A 19,964-nucleotide genomic window follows, 5' to 3' on the forward strand; every position below is an offset into this window, starting at 1 on the left:
AGTTGCATTTTTCCCTTATATAAATTGTAAATGTTAGAAAATGCTTGTTACTAAAAGTATAAACAGACAGAAGAATTAACAAAACATACTTTAACTTTCAGATCCGAAAGAATCACAACGCGACCAAGCCACTCCTGCGCAAGAAATCTGACCTGCCACCTGACGCCTCCACTGTGAAGGCTCTCATTGAACACAAGCGACCAGACCCATATCTCACGACCCCACCGGACGCGGACAAGTGTTAGCGGACTATGCCCCACGGGGGCCTGTGCCCCGACCGGGAATAAGTGCAAGCCGAGTAAGTGACCCCAAAAACATTCCCGAATGTGAAATTTCAACTTTATCTGGACTATGGTGCCAACGGCCTTTAAGTGAAGTGAAATCGGTACGAATTCTATTAGATCAAAGATTACGATAAACTTCATACTAGAATTTGGCGCTTTTTGTATTCTTCATGACATAATGTCACTCATACTAAAATTTCATATTGTTAAAAAATAATTAACAGTTTATTCGAATAGCTAAATTCATTGGGACCATGAAGTTAGCGCCGATCCAAAATGATCGCGAAATTAGCCACAATCCCATAAATACATTGAATTTAGCCGCTTATCTAAACACTCTCATAAAGTTAGTAACAAATTAATAATGAAGTTAGCACAAGTGTCTTTCTAATCCACAATTTTGTTAATTCTTAATAGTCATACAGCGCTTATTCACATTGGTTATGAAGTTTGCCGCGTATTATTTTCGGCGTCACGAACTACACGGATAAGACAATAAATACAAAAGGACAATTATTAAAAGAGTATTTATTCATTGCTAAATGTTTACGATATCTTATCTAGCCTTATCATTTATTTTAGATCATAACATAACAGAAATTGCGAGAATTGGTGATTAAGACAAAGATATTTTATAAAGACGATAATCAAAATTAATTTGTATATCACATGAAACAGCGCAATAATTCTATCCGCCGATTGCCATTTGATCTTCGCACTAATTACCTCCTAATCTATCTCACATTCGACTCAGATATAGTGTGACTTGTATATCAAAAAGTATTTGATATACGGTTTGGTTCGCGCAAGTGAACTCCGAATCTTTCTTCGTAAGTTAGTATGAACGGAGAGATGCGATTTGAAAAGTCAAATAATGTGAGAGATTAATTTTAACATGTAGAAGAATATAAAATTATTTATATGAGTTCATACTCTATTTTTAAATACACAATAGATTTCACTAAGAGTTAGAAAATAAGTGTGTAAAATTTGACATAATTCACAAATAAGTAACCTAATTTCGTACTAAAACCACAGCTTACGATAGCAAATATATGAACATAATTTTATAATGTAATTTCAGACTAAAAAATTTGTACTTTGATGGTGTTTTTTTGGTTACAGCAAAACATATTGCAACAAAAGCATTTAACTTTTTTCATAACACTAAAATAGTGCCAATATTAGATTTCATCATGGAAGTCGCAGAAACAAAAGGGCTACTAAAAATGATTTAAATTTCTAATGTTGTAGACAGTGCAGGTTTCAGCAGAACCCAGATTAATTATCCAAATATAACTTAAATAAAAATAATAATTGTTAGCACTGTACAGCGGCACTGCAAACTCATTGTTAAATGAATACTAGAATATTTTTAGTTGTACCGAATTGCAAATGGAGATAGTGTTTAGTTAAATTATAAACCTCACGATAGAATTACATAGTTAAACCTAATCATAGTTATATGTTTCTTGTTGTAGGTAAATTTATTGCCCTTGTCTATTGACATTTTAAAACCATTCTTTACCTCATTGACACTAAGTTTTCATTTCTTGCCATAACAAAAATGAATGCAGACATGTGTCAGCTCCGATGTTAAATATATTCCTAATAAATTTCACATTTTCCATTAATTTTAAAGTGTCAATATATAAAGGTCTACTTGATGTTATCAATGACTCATAACTCGATAAAGGTAACGCCTCATAGTTTCAAAACATCTTAGAGATTGTTGTCTAAACCGTTACCATGGTTACCATTTTTTACGCGTAACCATGATAACTAACACTCTATAGTCCATCTTTTACAATAAATAACTTAGCAAATGGCGTAAAGATAATCGACTTCTATCTCTTCACGTGTTGAGTATCTATTTTTGAAATTGCATTTATCGAATTAAAGTTATTGTTATATAATGTTAACAGTTTATATTCGTGCTGCATATTGTGCGAAATTCTGAGTCTGATTTTGTGTAAGATGTATTTATTTCTACACACACGTATGACTGTTTAGAATGAACTATTCATTTAGCTTGACTGTAAGTTTTGTAACGCTTTAATATTAGTTAGGTATATCAAATTGTCCAATATTATTTATTTCTAGGCACTTTTCCGATCGCCATTTGTTTAATTATGTATGAATTTTTTCTTCTATTGGTATATGTTCGGTATTTCATTATTATTTATCTTTCTAGTAAAAAAAAATATTGTAATAATTCACGGCACCGAATCCAGTAAATAATTGTTATCCGTAATTTTACCTGTAAGTTAAGTTTACCGCACGACTGTACGTGCCGAGTAGTTAAGGTCTAGCAGTATTCACGCTTCAGGAAGCGATTTATTGCAAGTTTTGTATGACTTAGTATAAGTTTGCGTGTACAGTCGCGCGGTACTGTGTGTATAAAGATCTCGGAGTGCGAATGAATGGACTGAGTACACGATAGCGAATAATTTGCGACGCTATTTAACAAATTTTTGTATAAATATTTATAACGATAATGTAACTGTTGAAAACAAATATTGTAACAAATGACATATTATAAGGTGCTTATGATTATCGTTATAATACAAAGTTGTGCATATACCATGCTGTTTAATTTAATTACATTTTACCCCAAAGATCACGCACACATTGCCAAAGATTGATTGTGTGTGTAAGGCGCACGTGCGGTGCTACGTTTGATAATTGTCGAAAATTCTGCGTGGTGCTTTAGTGGAAGAAATCATAACAGAATTTGTAAAGCTTGATTGTGGAGAATTATAAACAGTGCGACAGTTTCTCGCCGTATTTTCTCCGCGATAGCCACTAACCGTTTTAACTCATAGTTAAATTATTCTAAGGCTATTAAAACTTGTCTCTTTCGTCAAATGCAATTGTTCTGTAAAAAGGAAGAGACAATTTTATGACCCATAAATGCCTTACATAAATTATGACAAGGAATTACCCACAGATTACTTCCTTCTGGTATATCTCCCGTGGATATGGCAAGACTCAATGGATGTTTCCCGGCGTCACTAAGTCGTGCTTATCAAGTAGTATCGTATATGTTAAAAAGAGTAAATAAAAAAGTTAAATGTGTAACTCATTTTAATCACAATGATTTAGAAATATCTATATATTGTACATTATATTACACGTAAATAATATAGTTATAATATTATCGTAAGTGCAACATTATTAGCGTATATTTACAATTTTTACATTATGTAATTTTCACATAATTCGAGTGCATAACACAAGTTCAATAAACGCCAAAAAATTGCTAATTGTTTTCACTAGCCAAAAGCATAATAAACATAGCCTGAAGGTAAGAATAGGAATCATAAAAAATCAACGTATGACACGGAAATATATAACTTTAAATATATACTGCATAGTGCAGCTTTTATCCAACCATGTTATACCAATGATTAGATCTTTGGTAAATTCAAACTCAGTTCAATATATCGTATGCTAATAGTTAGATAATAATTAAATTAATAAAGTGAATAAACGTTAAAAAAATATATTCTCAGTATAATCTAGATTTACTGTTCCAATTTTTTTTTAATTTAAGAGATCCCGAGAGTCATAAACTATAGAATTACGAACAAAAAGTTCTATGATTTCATAATTTAGTTATTGAGAAAATATTTACGCCAATAAATTAAAACCTTAATGCCTTTTAGTAAAAGTTTATTTTCGTAAAATTTATTGTCGCTAGGCTATTGTGTGTATGAATTAAGCAGACTAAAGTTTGTATGAAACATAAATTTATTGTAAAATATATATAAATGATCACGTGACTCAGCGTGAGCTGTCATACTCATACATAGGAGGTAAATAAAGCCATTTACATAACAGTTTAAATTGACCACAAAAAAAACTAAAATGTGGGTACATTTATATATTTTAATGGAAGTATAATATTTGTATTTTTTCCTACCTACACTTAACTACTTCTCCTAACTACTCAAAAGACACAATCTTTTAGATTTTTCCTAATTTGGTAAATATTCAAACATCAATAAAATACTATCAGTACTAAAAAGTAGTCTTAAATAATTGATTTGCTGCAAAATTCAGTTCTAGTAGATGATTTGAGAAAAAGTCCGGATTATTAACCATCTCCACGGTTACGCTAAGCAACAAACGTGTCATAATTGCGAGTTGTTAATAAACAGCGCATTTGATATAATTACGTTTAGAGGAAAATTCTGGATGAAACGGGAAGTTTGATGTCAAAAGTTAATATTTCAGTACGGAGATTTCCTAACGCAATGACTACCGTTCTCCAGAGTTCCAGTCAATCAAGGTACCTTTTTTACCGACTTAAAAAACCAAAAGTTATCAATTCGATATTTATTGTTTTGTGTATATTGATTTAATTTTTATTGACGTTTCTCTCATTTATTTCTTCCTGGTAGCCAGTTGATGCTTAAGATGCTCTATGGAGTCGTGTTGAGCGGCGAGCTGGTCATTCAAGGCCGCCAAGTGCTCCGTCAACAGCGACATCTGTTGCTCGTAATTGTGAGACGTAGACTGGAGCTCTTCTTCCTAAAAAAATGCTCAGCAATTTTGACCAATGAAGCAAACCATAAAATCAATAAATATTAATAGCGAATAGTAACGGTATTTTTTAACTTTAAAGCGCTCTTGGGGTGTATTTAAAACTAACGGAACTACGAACACGTTCGTATACGTGTAGTTAACTCGATGCTAACGAAAACATGACGAACTACAGTGCAAAGATATCGTTTTTTTTTTCACAAATAACATCAAACCCGCTTCAGCGGACCCACGTGTAAATGTATTTTTCTTTGTGACTCTCATTCTGAAACTATGAACCTAATAATTGACAATCGAATGTATTACTTGGAAGAAATTTCGATTCCAAACTCGGTGGAATCCTTGATATACTAAGCTCAGAATACAAATAAAAAAACATACCAGTCGACTAATAGTATTGTGTTTGTCCTGTATCGTGTTATTGTCGGCTTCCTTTTCGCGCTCCAACTCTTCGAAACGATGTCGCAAAATTTCACACTGAATATAATTTTATTGTTAATATTATTTTACAAAAACATAAATGAAAAAAACTCAGTTTGCTTAAAATGTAAATAGTTAAGCATAATAGGAATCCACTCACACCAACGTACCATTGTTTCCATGGTAACCGTTCTTTGTTCATAAATCCAAATCATAAAAGTTAATGCGACAGTTTAAAAACAAACCACTCTGGTAATAAATTATTACGTTCTAGACATTCGTCAAAATTACCGTCGTAATGTGCGGTTACTGTGTCGTCCGTAATTATGTTTAAACAGTAAAACAATCGCAAAACTTATTTGTTATGTACATTTAGTTCTTTATTAACTAGGCATTTAGACTAAATACTATCCTAGTAATAGCATTACCATCTATTATTTTTCCTAAAAAAAAAAAAGATTTTGCTTTTACGACTTTGTATCCCGGGGCTTGCGAAATATCAATGCACCAAGTCATTGCAGATCATTACCTTAATCTATGTCTGTTTGTTTACTCTCTAAAATAAAAAGCAAAAAAGAACTTACTTCTTTAGCATAAAACTCAATATTGCTCAGCAATTCATCTCTCTCAGCATTAAGCGCTGTGATCTTTTTGCGGAAGTAGGCCGTCAATCTCTCCTCACGCTGCTCAATTTCCTCGTTAATCAAAAATGGAACGTGAAGACTTCCAAGCAAACCCGTGACACGACCCTCACCGTCTTAAAAATAATGTATAGGGGATTGCATTTTCTATACACAGAATTATTTAAAGGAAAATTATTTAATTATTTACTCGTTGATGCAGTGAGAGACTGTCAGAATGCAGTTCACAGATAATTTGATTGTCATATTAAACATATGAAGTTGCAAAACAAAGACAATTCTCTACTCTGTACAAAACGCGACGCAGTAAACGAAAAGCCTTCCAATGAGTTTATATTTTAACAAGTTTTTGTGAGACCACTTTTATCTACATTTAATCCCTTCACCAACTGTATGGAATTGATAATTTATAAAGTAGTTATAACGTCGATATTTGTAGTGTCTGTGTCAACAAATAAGAATACTTAAATTCGTAAAGAAGCAATATACGTTGGAAAACATCTATAAGTATAACACTTTATTTTAATTTAAAGATTACTTTCAATAAAACTTTTCATACTGTCAAATAGTAGGTAGAAGATATCTTTGCTTTAAAAGAAAATGAAATAGACACTGAAATGTATCTGTCAGGACCATCAAGTTAAAACAGTTTAAAGAAAATTAAGCACCTGTCAGTCTGTACTGTGTTACCCCATAGATGTTGTCTCTATTTCCCTCTTACCATATATCCCTACTCCCTTACTGTCCTACCCACTTCCTCTTTTATTTTTTAAATGTAGTATTAAATGTATGTTATACATATGTTTTACGCCTACCATTGCCAGCAACCCATACCAATATAACCCCAATATTAACTTACCAACAGAAGTCTGGTTGAAGGCATTAAAATCTCCAGAGTCGTGTGCGTCAGCGCGTCGTCTCTGAGCGGCCGATACGTGCTTACTGACTTCCAGCTTCAAACTGTCATTCTCCATCTCCAGTAGGCCATACTCCATACGAAGCTTTTGGGTTTCCTTTGTAAGTTTGATAAATATAATTGTAATGGTGCACTAAGACTAAAATCCCTAAGACCAAATGGAGTAAACTAGAAAATCTTTGATTAATATTTAGAAAAAGAATATCAAATTTTATTACAACATTTTGCTTATGTGGCAGTGACCTCAGTTCCACTGCCTATGGTAGAGGTTCTTACAACTTTAAACCAAGAATTTTGAAAGAATTTTATTATGTTCACTATCAATCTGACATATGAGTGATAAGGATAAGTCAAAAAAAATAACTTTTAAAAATTTAGATCCCATGTTTAATGATGAATCTTTCTTTCTTATCATATATATATCCGTAGGACCATAAAAGTTATATTTCTTAGTTTGTGATATCTAATTTAATGTCTTTGTGGGATTCGATATTTTTATTTCTACATATAGGCGAAACTTACCAGTTCTAAATTATGTAACTTGTTGCCAAGTTGCTCAGTAATATTCAAGTCATCCACAGAACTAAGAGCATCCTCACTACCAATCTGTAAGTGATTTGTCTTATCTATATATGTTATATAAGGCAAGTTCAGTTAATACAGAGCCATTTGAGAAAGGGCAAAGATATAAAAATTGAAAGATCTAAAATTTGGAAGGGGGAAATTAAATTTAAAAGATTTAATACTAAATATACAAGATATATTCTTGTCTGAATTCTAAATAGAAAAAATGTAAAAGCCTTGCAATTTAGAGACACTATGTAATCATTAAGTATTATGAAATGTATAGATTATAAATGAAATATAATGCTATGCTTTTCTTTTATTTATAGTACCTTGAAATTTTGCTAAAACATATTCACAATTAAAAATACTTGTCACTTAAAAATACATAATCAAGCTTCTTACCAAACTGCCACCTTCAGATAAAAAGTCACCATTGCAGCTGGCCAAACTTCCAGCTTGAACTTTGGCTGTCCCTTCAAGCTTCTCCTTACGGGCTTCCTCCAAAGCAAATTGTAGATCTTGATTCTTGTTCTTTAACTTAGCTATTTCACACTTATACCTACTCTCACATTCACTCATGTGACGATTGCAATCTTCTATTGATGCCTTCAATTGAGATATTTCAAATGTTTTATCAGATAGCTGCAAATAAATAGTTTTACTCACTCTAAACAGTGTTTATATTTTTTTTATCTAATCTTAACATAGATAAAAGAAAAAAGAACCTTAAAAGTAACTACCTGCTACTAAAACCACTCAGAAAAAAAAGTACCTGTGATGCATACTGGGCATTTTCAATAATTTTCTTTTGGAGCTCTTCCTGGAATAAACTTGCATCTAGATGGGCAGGACTGCTATTATTTACTACTTTATCATCTTTGCTTTTCGTTTTTTTAGTTGTTTTACTCTGTAATAAAAATATGTTTAGCTAGAAAATCTTGTTTATATTTATTACATAGTTAAGTTGGCTTAGTCATAAATTTTTTTTTTTAAAATTATGTATGGCTAATTCCATACACCAATTTTGCTAACCAGTGTACTTGGTCTCAGATTTCTGTATTTTCCATTGATCCTTTCTACAATATTGGATATTTTACCGGTTTTTGTTCAATTTCATCTTGTAGAACGGATACTCGTCGTGTTAGTTGTTGATTCCTAAAAGAAAGTGAATCTATCTCCAATTCCCCTTTGCGCAACGATTTCTCCTTCTCTTTCAATACTTCTCGCAATTCATTTGTCTTAGCCTGTTCATCTAATACACCTTTTTTCAACACCTTAACATGAACTCGCAACTGTGAAGAAAACAAATAAATAATTGACTTATATATTCATGACACTACTGTATTCACTGCATTGTGTTAATGTAATTTTAACCTTTGAATATTCTGCAGCTAATTTTTGATATTTAGCCTGGATATCACCAGAAGGCAATCCTTCCATGTCTGTATTTTATGTATTCATCACAAAAAGAAATTGCTATGAACTATAATATTACGTAGTGTGTTTTTTGCATTAGCTTATCGGAAAATCCACAATAATATTGACTTGAAAAGTTTCATGAACACCCACTTTCTGAAATAACCAATGTCAATGTTGATATTAGATTAAAATATCAATTGTCAACACTCCACAGGCAAAATAATTAATTTATATGTGTAAGCAGTAAGCACTTGCATATTGCCAAATGCCAACTAGACTAACTCATCACTGCTACTAGATTTTAAGTATCAAGGCATTATTTAGTATAGAAACGATAACGATTTTATATTACAACAATTATTACTATAAAATAAGATGTTTTGCCCAGTCAAAAAGTTTAGAGAAATTGATTTTAAAAGAATGAGCGTATGACGTCCTATCTTGATTCCTGATAAATGATAGTCTGTTATTAATTAGTTATTACTTATGGGTTGTCAGATGACATAACCTTTGTGTATCATTATAATATTGTAAATATCTGTGGATTTATTTTTTAAATAGCAACATTTTCTCTGTTGATGTGTCGTGAAATTGGTGATTGTCCGATCAAAAATATCAATATTTAGAATTTCATGAAAGAAATGCAATAAAAATAAACGTAATAAGACCATATTTGGACCAATATTTACACCTAATCATTTTAAAATAGAGACATGGATAACAGGTAAGGTTCTGACTTTGCAAATAGATTTGTAGCGCAACATAGTCAGAACAAAGTAAATTGTGATGGAAATCTGTAAATTTTCCGCAGGAACATGGATTCGAGCAGCTCTACCAATACAAATATTTCAAATGAACACCTTAAGATTATTATCCACATTGATGTAGACTGTTTTTATGCTCAAGTAGAGATGTTGCGGAAACCAGAGTTGCTTTCACAACCCCTCGGAATTCAACAGAAGAACATCGTCGTAACCAGTAATTATGAGGCCAGACAATATGGTATTAAAAAATGTATGCTAGTTAGTGAAGCACTGAAAGCATGTCCTAATTTAAAGTTAATAAATGGCGAAGACTTACACGATTACAGAGCTGCTTCAAACAAAATATTTTTACTTTTACAAAACTGGAAAAGCCCTGTAGAAAAATTAGGAATGGATGAATACTTTATTGATGTCACAAATTTGGTTCAAGAAAAAATAAAAAGTACAAATTGTAGTAATCTTACATGCACCGGCCACTTGTACAGTGAACCTCAATTGGATTGTCCCTGTGGTTGTTACACAAGACTGAAAATAGCATCACAAATAGCTAGTGAAATACGACAAAAAATATTGGATGAATTAGGTTTTACTACTAGTGCAGGTGTTGCACACAACAAATTACTTGCCAAGCTTATATGTCCTTTACACAAGCCTAATGATCAGACAGTGCTGTGCGCTGAGCATGCTTCTGACTTTATGGCCACTCTTCAAAGTGTCCGTGCTATCCCAAGTATTGGGTCCAAGACTACTGAAACACTAATTTCTCAAAACATAATCTCAGTCAGTGACTTACAGCAAGTGTCACTTGATGTTTTAAAAAAACATTTTAGTAGTGACATGGCAGTGAGATTAAAAAACTTGAGTTTTGGAGATGATAATACTCCAGTTAAACAAACAGGCAGGCCACAGAGCATAGGTTTAGAAGATAGCTTTAAAACTGTCAGTGTTAGAAGTGAAGTTGAAGAAAAGTTTACAGCACTATTACAAAGGCTGTTAATATTAGTTCGGGAAGATGGTCGCATTCCAGTTTCATTGAGAGTAACTTTAAGGAAAAAAGATGTAAAAAGGCTGAGCAGTCATAGAGAATCAAGGCAGTGTCAAATATCGCCATCCATTTTTACCATTAACAGTGGAATAGTAACTGTGACTGAAGCAGGGCAACAGAAACTGTTGACTATAATTATGAGATTATTTACTAAACTTATGGACTTATCGAAACCATTCCATTTGACATTAGTTGGCTTGGCATTTACAAAGTTTCAAGAACGAATGACTGGACGAAGTTCTATTGTTAATTATCTAATGAATGATTTATCAGTTCAGTCTGTTCTAAATATACAGAATGACTGTGAAACCTCGGCTTCCTTTATGGACTATTCAGCAGTTTCACCTAGTAGTAGTACCACAACAGATCTCTCAGATGCTGAAGTAGAGCCATCTCCTAAAAAACCTAAAAAGGTAAACTGGATAGCAAAAAGAAGATGTCTATCGAAGGAAGATGTTGCTTCACCAAGTAAACTTAAAGTAGGGGAACTGAGGTTAAATTCAAAAGAACTTGAAAAAGTTTCTGAACTAAGACTGAACTCCAGGGACCGTTCTGTAACACCCAGAGAAAGCCCTGCAAAAGATAATTTATCTGATACATCAGATACAATGAAAGATATAGCAGAAGGTGGTAATTGTGAGGAATGTCCCAGTTATGTTGATAAGGAGGTATTCAATGCACTGCCAGAAGACATGCAACAAGAACTTAAGTCTATGTGGAAAAATCCCTCCAATTCAGAGCTGCCTAGAGCAAGTGCTAGAAACATGAATAAATCAAAGCCAAACTCAATCTTGAAGTACTTTGTTCCACAGAAATAGTATAATAATTTGCCTTGTAATTTAAGTGATGGTTTCTATTTTTTCAATCATAAAATTTATTAATCTGATCAAATACATGTTTATGTTATTTAAAGATTATTTTTATTTCATACATTACAATAAAATCCAAAGGTTATAACTGGCCATAATCATTTATTTTCTATGTTTTTTACAGCTTCCAATGTCATAGAAGTTAATTCTGATAACTTGTGCACATTATTTAAATTTATGTTTAGGGAATGTGCTAATTTACTATAGCACACAACATCAACATTCAATTGTAATCTAATTTTATCACCATCTGTTATTCCAGCAGTTTCACTATTTTGTTGTGATGATAATTCTCTGATTTGTTTCAGTCTTCTTAGTGATTCTTCTGTCTTTTGAACAGATGTAAGAACATCTTCTACAAATTTACAATATCTGGAATAAAGTATTTGTTTTAATATAAAATTAACATAAAGTAATAACTTATAGTAATACAGAGTACTTACGATTCTGTCATTGTGTTAAATAGTGATTCAAAAATTTCAACCAAAAATGCATTATCCAGTCTTCTTTCAGAGTCTTCTCTAAAGTCCTTAATTGTCTTAATAATTAAATCAATATAAGTGCAAGGCTTTGTAGGTACACTTCTATTAGTTTTACGGTATAGCCGAGGTATATCACTTACTTGTTTCAACTGCATGTTTAAATAATCAAATAATTCTTTGACCATACATGCTTTAATTATTGCTTTATTTTCATGGATAAGCTTTTCAGAGGTCAATATACTTTGCTTTATTAACATTTTAACCTTTTGGTTTGATACTTTGTTCTCTACATTCTGTATAAAGCTTGGCAACTTGTGTAGTAAAGTGAGAGTATCAACATATATATTTAAACAATCTGTTATAAGGCTTCTATTAACAGTCATTACATCCACATCTCTTGATCTCTAAAAGAAATTTTAACATGTTTTAATAAAGAATAATTCTCTGCAATTAAATCTTCTAAATTCAACTCAATGAGTCTGTAGCAATATTGAATATAAATTGAATAATAATTGCCAGTTCTTACTTGTGTACAGTATGATTTTATCCAAGAACAATATCTTGATAAAAGTTGTAGAGATAACTTCCAAAACTTGTGGGATAAAGCTTCAATAAAGATACCCTCTGACCAACAGTCTTGTAATGCCTTCCAACATTTGGATGTTTCTTCTAGCACAAATTCATTGTTGCTCTGTTGCACTGGTTTTAATTTCAAACTTGCTTCAAAACCACCTAAAATTACAGATAGGCTATTTCATGAAAATATTTCCAGTTATTGTTACACAAAAATTAACATAATATACAATATTAGAGCATGTACCTGCTATTTCTTGAAAACGTATTTGAAAGTAAACAGGGAGGTTCCACCTTCGTTGAAAACTTTTATACTCTGCTGTAGAATGTAGTAATTTAACAGTTTCATTGCAGTGACAATATGTTTCAAGTTTCTTGATAAAATGCATACTTTCCGTGTAACGCCTATAAAATAACTGAGGATTTCCAGGTGCAAATATAGATGCAAGATTGACTTCTAAACGGTGTTCAATTTCACACCAAAAACAGTTAACTAAAAACCTAAATTTTTGCATTTGAAATGTTAACTTGGAATGTTGAGTTACTTTTAATAGCAACATCAGTTTTGTATCTAGTAAAGAGAATATTCTTTCAAATATCCCATTGAGGCCCTCTTTACTTCTTTGTAGAGAGGGCTCACTTATGATTTCTTGTAATAATGGGGCTACTGCTTGCTTTCTTATTAACATTTCTGTTTCTGTAATCCTATTTAATGATGTTAAAATCATCAGTGTTTTCAGTAAGTTGTCTTCATTTCTATCATTCCAAAATTGAAAGATTAGATCATTTAATATCTGAATTAGCCTGCTTCCAACTTCATTGTATTGCTTTTTATGTTGTGGTTTAATTACACTATCACATTTTCCTATTGAAAATTTTAACTGATTATACTCCATAGCTGCTCTATCAGCTAAGATTATTTGTTCATGTCGTGTCTTGTCTGTAATATCTTGTAGTATATTATCTAGAGAATTCAGGCAATTAATTGTTTGACTGTAAAACTTTAGCAGTTGTTTCTTTTTTATAAGAGCATGTCTTTGGTTTAACCACAATGACAATTCATGCATAGCTTCTTCAATACATTTTTTTACGTCCTTGAAGAAAATGATCATTAAAGATACATGAAAATTTCATGAAAGAATAAGGATAGATAGTACTACTTACTTCAACTTCCTCATGTAATTGACCTAACGGGGCTTGAATTTTAACGATTGTTTTATCAAAACCAATTAATGTAGCACATAGATTAACGAAGTTGGCATAATCCTTGTTTATAAGCTCTATCATCGCGAATCGTAACACTTTTAGGTACACGCCCAAATCGTCACGCATAGTTTCTAAGGAGGCCACATCTTTATGTTCAGCCAAGAATTTATCCACTGAAAAGTTAGTCTGTAATATAAAAACACAATATACAATACAATCTAGTCAAAGAATTAACGCTGAAGCCGATAAACTGATTAGAATAAAAAAGTACCTTGACGAAATCATTTCGGTCAAAACACAATCCTCGTGGAGCTGGCGGTAGCGTAAACTCTATTATATCTCTCTCCATAACTTTATCTTTAAGTATATTGCAATTAAGGCACCATTATTTATTAGGAACGGATTAAAATGTTTATTTAAAATCGTCCCTGCACTCGGTAATTTGTAATCATTTTGACAGCACTGACGTAAGCTTGACACATCATCCGACTTTAAAATAGTAATGCCAACTCCTACAGAATGTTTTCCCTAGAACCAGCTTCAAATACATATAAATATCGATTAAAAACCCCTAAAGTTTCTTGTACACTGGGTTTAAGAGGTACTTTTAAATTATTAGTGGGGTTCAAAGCTTAATATAAATTGTATGGAATCGTGTATATTTTTTCTTGAATAAGTACCCCCTAAATAAATGTACCTTTAAAATCCCCCTTGGCATCTGGATTCCATTGATAAATTTGGGGAGAAAACCCCAGGTTGGCATCACTGGTTAAACATCACTTAACCAGAATATATTTAAAAAGAGAGTGAAATCTCGAATAGGTACGTATATACCTACTAAAAATATTTTATTCACTTAAAACACAAAATGTAAATGTAAACTATTGACACCGAATTGAGTGTAGGCCAAGTCCGGCCCGTGGGTGCAAGGTGGTGTACTATGTCGGCTGCTGGCATCCACTCGAATAGCTTGCCTGCTTTATTTAATAAAACAATTTGGCCTAGTAAGAGAATTCCGTTTTCCAGCAGCAGGGAAGTTGAGGTTCTGTACAATGTGGGTTAGCATCTCCCGAAACTGCTCTTCCAATCCGTTGTTAAAAGAGTATGGACCCAGACCTTCCCGTGAACGCCGTCTGCTCCGGAACTGTATTTTTGCTCTGAAGCTTTAGTACAGCCGCTGTGAGGTCCTCAGGCGTCACTCTTTGGATTTCCTCTTCACCGCGAGATATTGGTCGTGGGGGTGAGCAGTATGGCCCAGGGACGCACCTTACTCATCACTAGCTTATGTGGCCATGAGTCAATAAGTTTGTAGAAGATTTTCCCACGCTTTCACTTTGGGCTCTCCGATTGCAATGCGCAGAGTTTTTCTTTCTTCTACTTCTTACTTCTTTCGGTACCTCTGTAGCGTGGCTTCTTCGATGTTATCGATGTTGACGCGTTGGACAGCTACACAAGCCGTCCTAACTGGGTGATCGCAGGTGACTTGTACACCACCTATCGGTGGGGCGGAATAAGGCAGATCCTTGCAAATTACTTCTGGTCGTCACTAACATGCTGCAAAACCTCTTCGAACCATTCCACCTCCCTCTCTGCTGTGATGCTATTCGGTTTAGGGCACCACGCCTCTGCCAAAGAGGCCAAAGATAGAGAGACCCAATATATTTTATACCAGTTGCTCTCCTTTTTAGTTAATTATGTCAATTGTACTATATTAATGTATATGCAACGAAGTGTTAATAAATAAATAAAATAAATAATTATTTTTTTATGGGACCATTTTGCCCCTATCTTCGGGTGGAGGTTGTTGTGATCTACCAGTTGTCGGTGGGGAATCAAGAATATGGAATATTTGTTTTTTTGTATGTTTTATGAGGATAAACAAAAAATACTGAACTTATTTCAAGAAACGAATAATATATGTATTAAAGTATTTAACTAGATAATTTGTAATGTTAATAAATGTATTAGGATTGTTTTGTTGTTGGTGATTAGCAGATATTTTGTTATAAAATATGTGGTATTGAAAACGTGTAATCAGCCATGCCTTAAATTGCCATATTATCCTAATTGAGCATAGTTATGAAAATGTAATCGAACAATAATATCTACTTAATTTCCCCTAATGGTTTTGTAACTTAGAACTTACACACACGTATATTATATCAGTTTTTGCGTATATAAAATTAAAAATCTGAGTCTGAGACGACTCTTTACCTACACAGGATGACAAAACTTACAAATTTGTTTCTAAACAGAGCCCAGCTCGTTATGAAATATCTAGGCGTTTGGGTTCCAAATGAAAGCGACACAATTTATCGAAAGTTATATAAAATATTTATGCTTTCTTTGCAATACACGTTCTTGTTATTTCAAATGATTTTTGTGGTCCAGGCGTGGGGTGATTTGGAGGCAGTAGCTGATGCTGTTTACCTACTGTTCACTCAGGCTAGTTTATGCTGTAAAATTGCAGTTTTTCATATAAATATTGAAGGCGTAAGAGAATTATGTCAGAAAATGAACAACGAAGTGTTTCGGCCTACGAGCGTCGTACACGAACGGTAATATTATTTAGTATTACAATATATTTCATTACATTGATTATTTAAATGTTATTTTACAAAATGTTAGCAACATTTTAAAGTGGAAGGGGAAATATGGACTTTCGAATCCACGTGTTCAAATTTTCAATAAACAATAATCGTAGAAAGTACAGTAATATTTTTCCTTAAATAAATTCATAGATAAAATGAATATTAATTTTGGGTGGCTAGATTATAACTTGTTTTTTTTAATATATAGCTTCTTTTAGAATACTACAAATACGGGCAAAGAATATAAAGCGACTGCTGCTGTGTTTTATTGTAGCGGCTGAGATGATTTGTTTGGCATGGGGTGTGGCGGCACTCCCATTATTTGATAATGGGCCAAGAAAATTTCCTTTTGTCATGTGGTAAGGTCTCATGGTCGTAAGATTTGTTCTTCTTCAATAATTATGTTTCCGGCGCGTGGAAGTAGTTGGGGGTGATAACTCTTCCACAGCCCCCCTCGCAACCTCCAATTCGGGCGACGTATTTCTAAATCCAAACCCTAACGTAAACTAACACTAATTCAAATGGTTTTGTCCTTTTCAATCTTCTCACTAGGCCCGTGGCGTGAAGAAGTTGCATAGCCTCGACATTCACCTGATGGTGGAGCCTTTGCTCGTAGGCTCCAACAATCTTTTTGATTATTATGGCGAAATCCTCTACTCTCTAATCTAGATATTAATGGTCTCAATTGAGGTCGTTACTAGGAATTTTTGTTGTTTTTGGTTAAGTAATGGAATAATTAAAACTTTTACAGAATTTCATGACTAGCAATGTGACACAGACCGCTGAAGACATCAGTTGCAAAATTATCATTCGCAATAGATTTACTCGTAATTATAACAAAAATCATAAAATCATTTTTCATCTCAGGATGCCGGTGAACTCTGGTTCTAGTCCACAATATGAAATCGGGTTCTTGTTTCAAGAATTAACAATTTCCACCAGTGCGATGATGTACTACGGAGTTGACAGTGTTGCATTTTCAATGGTAATATTTGCGTGTGCGCAGATGGAGATTATTATGGAAAAGATTTTGTGTGAGTTAGCGTTTACTTAGTTACTGTATGCATTGCATATGGCTCATAGATTCAGAGTTAATTTCAGTTGATTGATAATTGTATCCTAGTATAGAAGGAATATTATCGTAAAATAATTACGAGATCTCGCTCGTTGCTACTAATTTTCTTCATTTCGAGTTTCGTCAGATTTAATTAAGTCTTAAGAAGTATGTATTTTAGTTTAATTTCCCTACACTAAATATTTGTAGATTGAGCCCCGCAATGACGCAGTTCTAAACAATGATGCATCTTTGACGAATCATTACTTTAATGGAAACAAAATTCTAATAGAATGCGTGAAACACTATCAAGCAGTTATAACGTAAGTGAAGAGTCAATTACTGAATTTATCACATTTGTTGTATATAATGTGGTAGTCTACCTTTAAAATAATATTCTTTATGGTATTAAAAATCATGAAGTACGTACGTACGTACCCTTACTACGTACTTAAGCGAAATTTGCTAAACATGGGTACGGACAAATAATAATACAATATTTAAAAGCGACGTCAGAAACATCCGAAGGATATAACTCCATAATATGTTTTTCATGTCATGAAAATTGTCACTATTTAGTAAAGCATTGTGTGCCCTGAAGAATGATGATAGTTCACGTAGCACTTCACATATTTTCAGTATCAGAATATTTTTTTCATTTTTCGTAGTCCTACCCATCTGTGCGCAGTTTTCTATTTTTGGTACGCAAGTACAAATTTAAATGAAGCTTACTTAACATACAATATGTGATATATAATTGACGTTGAACGAGCGCGTAGTGTAAATCTAATAACGTTTCTCTCCTCCAACTTCGATTTTGTTCCCTTTGGAGCAGAGACTCTTGGGGTTCAAGTGTACAGGCGCTAATTAAAGATTTTAGTTGGCACCTGGTAGATAGTACCGGTGACCCCAGAGCTGGTGCTTTTCTCGCTCAACGAATAAGTATCGCAATACAGCGAGGAAATGCTGCCAGCGTTAAAGTTACACTGCCACAGGGTCCTAACTTTTTAAATTTGTTTTAGTTTTCTTTTTATTATATCTATATAGGTTAAAAAAATTGTAAATACCGTATATTTGATTGTTATGATTACGTTTTAAAGCTTTGTTATAATTTTTAGGTTCAAAGAGTTAGTGGAGAACACCTTTCACATTTATATGTTCTTTCAATTGACCGGCACTGTTGGTATTATAGTGATGAGTGCGTTTCGGATTTTGGTAGTAAGTCCTTCATTTGTATTAAGTACTTGAATACTCTGTCTTATATTTTGCACTTTTAACATTTTCTTAAATATGGTATGAAGATCAATCGGGCTATTCGATCTCGTAGCTACATGTCACCTACCGTTTAATTATTCCGTATATATATTAATGCATTTTAATGATATTTTCTGTTTTAAAAGTATTTAGAATTTTAATTGTGTCTATTAATTTCCAGCTAGAAAGTGAAAGATTTCAATTTATTTCAACCATAATATATGTCATTGTTATGGTTAGTCAGATATATCTTTGCTGTTGGTGTGGACATGAACTGACTGCTACGGTAAGTGAAACATAAAAGCACTTCGTAGATTTAGAACGTAAATCGTTACGGTTCGGTGCTTGGTCGATCAGAATTTAATTACATAAACTCATTATTAAAATATCAATATTAGGGCAAAACTCGAAGACTGAACTCTGAGGAAGGGTTTTATGGAGAGAAAATTGGGAAAATTTATTTTGATTTAGTTAGGTTTCTTTCCGGAAAAGAGAACAGATTCTTTGGTGTAGCATAGCAGAATTATCCAAATGTTGGTATGTAACTGCTAAAAAGGTAGGCTAAATAAAAAATTAAAGGCGAAACGAAGTGCGAGGGGGCAGCTTTTAATGAAATTGACGAAACACGTAACACACTTCATGTTCATATTAACATTTTATATTTTCATCTTTAAACTTTATGTTACTTTATAGAATGAAAAGCTACATAGAGTCCTATATATGAGTCTATGGTATGAGCAGGATGTGAAGTTTCAGCGTGCTCTATGCTTCATGATGGCTCGAACACAACGGCCGTTGGTCCTTCGAGCCGGGCACTACATTAGTTTGTCGCGACAAACTTTTGTTGCTGTAAGAAAAATTTAATCATTATACAACTTTTTATTTAAATGCTCGCATTCAATACATATTATTATAAATTTAAACGTACGGAACGACACCTTCAAATTACCAATTTTTTTATTTCAGATACTTCGCATGTCGTACTCTTACATCGCAGTTCTAAATCAAACCATGTAATTGAAGAATTATGAATATTGTAGAGTGGATTCGGAAATTACAGATAATTATTAAAGTTATACCTAAAATTGGCAGTCTATGAGTTGGTAAACAAAACCCATTAGGTAGTTGTTTTGAAATAGGGGATAATTGCTTCATACAGCATGTTTTAAATTTCCGTTATTATCGTTTTCATAAGTAGAACTAGCAAAATGCATAGCTATTTGGATGCCGTTAGATGGCAACAAATTATGAAAAGAAACATCTATTTTATTCTAAACATTTACAAAAACACTGTCAATGGATAAGATGATTCATTGGTTAGATATATTTGC

At 32.9% G+C, this 19,964-nt stretch overlaps 5 protein-coding genes across 6 annotated transcripts in view; 3 read left to right on the plus strand and 2 right to left on the minus strand.

The window, feature by feature from the left end:
- LOC125052873 (serine/threonine-protein phosphatase 2A 56 kDa regulatory subunit gamma isoform-like) overlaps positions 1-2,867 on the plus strand; it is a 38,436-nt gene extending 35,569 nt beyond the window's left edge. For both annotated transcript variants that reach the window (XM_047653929.1, XM_047653924.1), the window contains exon 11: positions 102-2,867. In XM_047653929.1, the coding sequence (XP_047509885.1) occupies positions 102-245 (144 nt within the window). In that variant the 3' untranslated portion in view covers positions 246-2,867. The remainder of the gene's footprint in view (positions 1-101) is intronic.
- Positions 2,868-3,358: 491 nt separating this feature from the next.
- On the minus strand, positions 3,359-8,997 carry LOC125052885 (protein phosphatase 1 regulatory subunit 21). Its single transcript, XM_047653944.1, has 9 exons — positions 8,751-8,997; positions 8,474-8,668; positions 8,149-8,283; positions 7,779-8,018; positions 7,332-7,415; positions 6,753-6,906; positions 5,837-6,009; positions 5,214-5,309; positions 3,359-4,820 (listed from the first exon to the last, which is right to left on the minus strand). Exons 1-9 carry the CDS (start codon positions 8,814-8,816, stop codon positions 4,674-4,676), a joined length of 1,290 nt encoding a protein of 429 aa, XP_047509900.1. The 5' UTR covers positions 8,817-8,997; the 3' UTR covers positions 3,359-4,673.
- Positions 8,998-9,340: 343 nt separating this feature from the next.
- Positions 9,341-11,516, plus strand: LOC125052865 (DNA polymerase iota). The gene is made up of 2 exons (XM_047653911.1): positions 9,341-9,519; positions 9,607-11,516. The coding sequence occupies exons 1-2, from the start codon at positions 9,509-9,511 to the stop codon at positions 11,420-11,422; spliced, it is 1,827 nt and encodes a 608-aa protein (XP_047509867.1). The 5' UTR covers positions 9,341-9,508; the 3' UTR covers positions 11,423-11,516.
- A 39-nt stretch (positions 11,517-11,555) lies between these two features.
- LOC125052855 (conserved oligomeric Golgi complex subunit 2) lies at positions 11,556-14,220 on the minus strand. The gene is made up of 6 exons (XM_047653901.1): positions 14,006-14,220; positions 13,693-13,920; positions 12,776-13,622; positions 12,482-12,687; positions 11,917-12,359; positions 11,556-11,845 (listed from the first exon to the last, which is right to left on the minus strand). The coding sequence occupies exons 1-6, from the start codon at positions 14,081-14,083 to the stop codon at positions 11,572-11,574; spliced, it is 2,076 nt and encodes a 691-aa protein (XP_047509857.1). The 5' UTR covers positions 14,084-14,220; the 3' UTR covers positions 11,556-11,571.
- Positions 14,221-15,957: 1,737 nt separating this feature from the next.
- On the plus strand, positions 15,958-19,832 carry LOC125053844 (odorant receptor Or1-like). The gene is made up of 9 exons (XM_047655469.1): positions 15,958-16,292; positions 16,544-16,684; positions 17,193-17,359; positions 17,409-17,425; positions 17,590-17,702; positions 18,498-18,601; positions 18,819-18,919; positions 19,327-19,482; positions 19,600-19,832. The coding sequence occupies exons 1-9, from the start codon at positions 15,958-15,960 to the stop codon at positions 19,648-19,650; spliced, it is 1,185 nt and encodes a 394-aa protein (XP_047511425.1). The 3' UTR covers positions 19,651-19,832.
- Positions 19,833-19,964: the final 132 nt, after the last annotated feature.

Source organism: Pieris napi, chromosome 1, assembly GCF_905475465.1.
Source record: "Pieris napi chromosome 1, ilPieNapi1.2, whole genome shotgun sequence".
Taxonomy (NCBI): domain Eukaryota; kingdom Metazoa; phylum Arthropoda; class Insecta; order Lepidoptera; family Pieridae; genus Pieris; species Pieris napi.